The sequence below is a fragment of the Mizuhopecten yessoensis genome, unplaced genomic scaffold (assembly GCF_002113885.1).
Source record: "Mizuhopecten yessoensis strain PY_sf001 unplaced genomic scaffold, ASM211388v2 scaffold4805, whole genome shotgun sequence".
NCBI lineage: Eukaryota > Metazoa > Mollusca > Bivalvia > Pectinida > Pectinidae > Mizuhopecten > Mizuhopecten yessoensis.
The window spans coordinates 704,781-710,765 of NW_018405730.1; the positions used below are offsets into that span (position 1 = coordinate 704,781).

General features: G+C 37.4%; 1 protein-coding gene across 1 annotated transcript; it reads right to left on the reverse strand.

Moving 5' to 3' along the window:
• Positions 1–2,947: 2,947 nt before the first annotated feature.
• LOC110449700 (demethylmenaquinone methyltransferase-like) lies at positions 2,948–4,943 on the reverse strand. The gene is made up of 3 exons (XM_021496734.1): positions 4,879–4,943; positions 4,380–4,490; positions 2,948–3,459 (listed from the first exon to the last, which is right to left on the reverse strand). Exons 2-3 carry the CDS (start codon positions 4,435–4,437, stop codon positions 2,975–2,977), a joined length of 543 nt encoding a protein of 180 aa, XP_021352409.1. The 5' UTR covers positions 4,438–4,490; positions 4,879–4,943; the 3' UTR covers positions 2,948–2,974.
• Between the last annotated feature and the right edge of the window lie 1,042 nt (positions 4,944–5,985).

The following is a 5,985-nucleotide window of genomic DNA, read 5'->3' on the forward strand; positions in this document are numbered from 1 at the left end:
TGTGTAACATGTGCGTGTTAATTGGGCGGTATCATATGTTGGTGTATTTCCCTCCTTGTGATGGCCAGTATATAATGAATTGCTTCCCTCTGTGTAACATGTGCGTGTTAATTGGGCGGTATCATATGTTGGTGTATTTCCCTCCTTGTGATAGCCAGGATATAATGACTTGCTTCCCTCTGGGTTAACATGTGCGTGTTAGTTCGGCGGTATCATATGTTGGTGTATATCCCTCCTTGTGATAGCCAGGATATAATGACTTGCTTCCCTCTGTGTAACATGTGCGTGTTAATTTGGCGTTATCATATGTTGGTGTATTTCCCTCCTTGTGATAGCCAGGATATAATGACTTACCTCCCTCTGTGTATTATGTGCGTGTTAATTGGGCGGTATCATATGTTGATGTATTTCCCTCCTTGTGATAGCCAGGATATAATGACTTGATTCCCTCTGTGTAACATGTGCGTGTTAATTGGGCGGTATCATACGTTGATGTATTTCCCTCCTTGTGATAGCCAGGATGTAATGCCGACTTTAGAATGCTTCCTCACAAAACAAGGTATTCAACCCAGTCACGTTATGGGAAAATCACTTTTCTACCCTAAAGGACATTATACACATATGAAATATTTTTAATAGAAAGCGTATTGAACTAATGGCATCTCCATCTCTTTCATTAAGAATCTGGTTCAATCCAATTTACTGTTGTTTAAAAACCGTCTTCGACCAGTTTCGATTAGCCCGGCATATCCTTCGACTCGCAGACTAGAAGAAATTATGAAGTCGTCGAGAAGGAAGTTAAGGTGTAAATAAAGAAAGTGCAGGCAAACGAATTTCTATAAAATAGTAATCCATATCTTATTTTATCATAATTATGGAAAAAATATCACGGCTACTTTGCTGTATTTTTACAATCTTTACCCAACTGATTTCTTTGTGTTCGTCGTATTTTAGCTGTAACCCTAAACACCCTTTGAGCCATGGGGGCCCCAAAACCACCGTATTTGTTCCCGCACTTGATAAAAATAAATAAAAATACGAATTGTGGTGCGAAATAACAACTCGAATGATGTTTTCAGCGACTGATACAAAAGGCTACCGTATGGTACACGTTCTGTAATGACCTCACTCTTTGCAATCAAAGTGTTCTGATGATGTGATCATTTTGATACGTTATCAGGAGTACATTGGCTCATTGAAATCCGTCCTTGGATTAGCGCGCACAATCAGCAACCATTTTTTAATTTTCATAAATAGTAATAAACTTTATCGGTCGTCTGAGAAACTCTCTAGATAACAAACTTGAAAACAGGTTGCAATGTACTTAACATCCCTGCTTACACAACTATTTGTGTCATTTTTTTTTTTATATAACAAGATAACTTTATACGTGAATTCCATGTGAATGTTTAACGTGCATCAGCCAAGATACGGGGTAATGGACTCTGCGATACTATTTCTTGTTCCCCGAGGTTTGTCGTAACATGGATGGCGATTTGGATTGCTTTTGAGTAATGACGCGGTTCATGACACGCACACATTGTACTCATTTATGATTTTGAAATTACCCAGTTCTCATCTGTATTTTAAATTCATAAAGTTAAGGGGTTAATTACCAATTTATAAAGGTGTCATAACGTGTGTATCATTCATTCTTGATTGATAGACTGGTCATTTATTAGTGTGCTTTACTGATTAAAAGAAATATTATAATAATGTAGTTGATTTCTATGGAGATAAAATGGTGCTGCATTTCATTACAATATATTCAGGATTAAGAGTACGCATAAATGCATAACAAAGCACAGGTTGCGAATTATGTGTGCACGAGATATTGAAAGATGTAATATTTATTTCTTACAAAGTTCCTTATCAGCGGCAAAATAAAAATAAAAACAATAACCTAGGTATTACCAAATAGTAAATTTAGATATGCATACATGTTTCTCCGTGCACGTCGCTTTTAAATGTATAGTAGTAACCCGACTTAGTTAATTGATGATTTTAAACACGTGTAGGTGTTAGAATGACAGATATTGATGGATTTACCATGCTATTTAGGATATAAAGTAATATATAGACGACCAGTATACCAGTTCTTGTTTACATAACGTTTTATATATTGTAAAATATAATTACATACGTCCCGTTTTTGTATCACTGACATTCCTTTTGGACATAAGCTAGGCAGAAAAGGAATCCAGAAGATTGATGCAAATGGACCAAAACACTATCTTTCCTGGGGGCGTAATGGTATCACCTTATGAACGGAAATGGATAAAACGTTAAAAAGTAATGATTCATGCAACCAATTCGAGATTTACAAAGGTTGTAAAATGACATTTTGTATAGATTAATGATATGTGGTGAATTATCGTAACAAAGATTGACTTTCGGTCAAAACATTAGCCGTTTATAAAACGTTGTTGAGGTGAAAATGTGAAAAACAGTTTTAAAATAACACTTTTTTGTTAACATAATCTTTATTTCTTACCTTGTTTAAAAAACAATTCACTCAAAACATAAAGCAAATCTAATAAGTGTTCTGTTTGAACATTATAAAAGGTCACAGTTAAACTAATCTGATAGTACTACTTTCCATATATGACCTGCACTTGCTAAATGCTAAAGCGATATCGACTATAGTAATAACGTCCTGCTACTTTATAACAAGGACGGCAGTGTCTAAAGCTATTTAGTCACATACAGTATACTATGTACTATAAGAACCATTTCTTATTCCCTAGGCAAAAACAGTTAAATCTTTATTAAAAGAAAGCACGCGTGTTACTTGGAACAAAAGCATATAGTCCTAACATGATGGCGATTCATCTTGCAGATTTTTAAAGCGAAATATATCAGACAGAGTAAATCGTTCTGCTTGTTCTTGTCCCTTATGCCTTGATACATGTGAAGTAGCAAGCCAAAGGACTTCCGATATGGCGTTTGTCCTTAACATGCCAGCCAGAACCGGTTAAAAACTTTTTTTGTTTTCGGTTCCCCAACCTACGCCGTATCCAGCTCCACCTTCTATCGCCACACTGCGTGGGAGACATGATACGGAACTAAGGGCGTATCCCACACCTGCCACGTAACTATCACCGACGTTATCCCTGTGGTTACTGTGTACTTCCGGGTCCGTGATGGATGCGACACCTCCGTCCTTCAAGACGCGATTAACCTCCTTCATGACACTAACATGATCAGCCAGATCATGAAGAAGGTCATACAAGATCACCCAGTCAAACTTGCCTTTCCAGTCTGCGGGTAAAGATGTCGCGTCCTCTTTTAGAAACTTCACGTTTTTGATGCCTTCAGCTTTGGCGGCTGCAATGGCTTTGGTTGTTGCAACTTCGCTGTAGTCAACACCGTATATTTCTGCGTCTGGGAAATGCCTGCGCAACGCTCTAGTTAAACATCCTGCTCCGGATCCTAGATCAAGAATGGTGACCATCGACTCTAAATGTACAATGAAATTTGACGTTAGAGATTTTACATTGATCAAGATCTTGCTTTCGTGATATATTCATGTGATGTTTTTCATACCACTACACATACAAGTATACCCCAGAATAGTACTATGCGCACATATTCGATATATACAGTACCGTTGATTGTTTGACATTGATAAAGGTTTTGTCTGTCCGGTTTCAAAATATGCATTGCCTTGCATGTACAACAGAACATTACTTGCAAATGAGGAGGTTATACAATTATGTAATAGACCCTTACTTGTGAGGGTATCAAGACAACGGCAGAACCTTACTTCTGTGAGTGTACATGTAAAGCATTACATATAAGCAATAACATGTGAACAACATGCCATTTTGCTCCAGACAATATCACAAGGAATACCTTGTTGAAGAGGTAAATATCGTAACATTAGAGTTTGAGCACGGATGACATGATAACAGTCCACGGGTGAGTAGTAATAAAGACTCGCGTTTACTCTGGGCGGAGTCAACAAGATTAATGATAATATGTCAAAACAAAGAAATGTGATAAAATCCTACTCTGGTGGCAATACATTTAAAAATTCTCCGCTGTACGGGAGAAAGATAAACTCATTGTTCGCGAGAATACAATGTCATATAAACTCCTCACTTTGCAAGAGCATTGAGCGTATTTCTTTTTTATCAAACGACAAAAAAAAAGTGTCTTTGGAATATATACGGCATTTTGCAAGAATTTTACGATGAACTTGTCAATTCCTGTTTGATCAATGCAATTTGATGAAAAGTGCTATAAGCCGGACTAAATGTAATTCGATACAACCTTATTATGCTTGAAATTAATTCAAATTGGTCGGGAGCCAATATCTCTAGAGCAAAATTAATAAAATGTCAATTATGAGTTGTTATAATGCGATAAAACCTTACTTGTGAGTTTCCTTGCTGGCTCCAGGAGCTGGGTCACAACGGTGTCTGTATCTGACATCCTGTCGTCAGTGACGTCAAAGACCTCGTCTGGCTCATCACCAAGGGGGTAACCTAGGAGTGATTTCTAAATATCAATTAACTTGATATTATGCCGCTAGGTGCGGGTTTGACTCAGGATCTCGAATTGTATCGATGTTGTTTATGTTATGGCAACCCTTGTTTAAAGTATCACTTTTCTCTTTTGTATGCAGTGTTATAAGTTTGTACATGAAAAAATAGTAAAATAAAGTTCGGTTTGAGAAATTTATTCCGGAAGTTACGCTTACCCCTATATACTAAAACTGTCTATGTCAGTTCTATGGTATATTTTCCTGGATATTAATATTATAAGAAAATAGAAACTCATATTCAGTAGAAGAGACTAATGCCATATGTTCCTTATATACATATTAGCATCTGGGCGTTTTAAAAGGTTCGTCTAGGTAGTTGCTACACTAACCTCGAGGTCCATCCTTTCTGAAGCATTTCTTTGCTTTAGCAGTCAAAGTACCAATGACAGGAAAAAGGAAGTCCCGGTTTGAGTGACGTAGGGATGAAGTATTTGTCGGAGGTATCTATTGATACGATCCTGGTGGCGACCATACAGCCCAGCCACTCATGGACATACCTACAAAGGTAGGTAATTACATTTAATACATCACTAGTTAGACTGTGCAGACTAGCCACTGCCGGACATACTTGCAAACGGAGGTACATTTTGTAGCTATGTATAATAAAGTAGTCAGATCATACAGGCAAGAAACTCCCGAACATACCTACAAAGGGAGGTAATTACACGTTATATATCACTAGTCAGACCGTACGTTAGTCTAGCCATTGAAGCACATATTTACAAAGGGAGATAACCACTCGTTTTACATCAATATTCGGATCGTACAGCCCAGCTACTTAATCTTGAGGGGTTTTTTTTCTCCTAAATTAGATATTCCATTCGGTAGCGAATTAAGTATGTCCTTTAAGGGATAGCAAGATGCCCAACAGGTATCAACGCTCACATGAATTTCATTGCTTTGGAGTCAATAACTACAACTTGTTTTGAAAAATTCCAGCAACTGAAAGGCCAGGGTGGCTATGTTGGAATTTCAGATTGTCACGAAATGTAAGGACACTTCTTTGGAAGCAACGAGTCAGGATTTAACACAATTTAAAGAAGCTAAATAAGTGTTATACAATATTTACAAACTGATCTAGTTTCTTAACTAACAGATATTGTCTATATGTATTTCACGATCAGTAAACACAATATGTCTTTAATACAGCACAAACAGTTAGACAAGAGGCCAATGGGACTTGACGGTCACCTGTTATTTAAATAAACATGTATGTTATTTGTTGTTGTGATGCATAAAATAGAATTAAAAGCGCCATACGATCTTCCCATCTATAAAGAGGATTTGATTCCAACATTTTGTCCACGCCCCTAAGTCCCCGGAGGTGCACCTTTCGATCTTCCCATCTGTCCCCGCCCCTAAGACCCCGGAGGTGAGTCAGTTATCAATGTTTATATCTCACTGCAATAACAGGATGGTAATTCCAAACAAGTTTA

Coding starts and splice junctions, on each gene's coding strand:
- LOC110449700 (XM_021496734.1), bottom strand. CDS start 4,437: ATGTCAGATACAGACACCGTTGTGACCCAGCTCCTGGAGCCAGCAAGG. Junction 3,460..4,379: donor GCCAGCAAGGAAACTCACAA/GTAAGGTTTTAT, acceptor TTGTACATTTAG/AGTCGATGGTCACCATTCTT.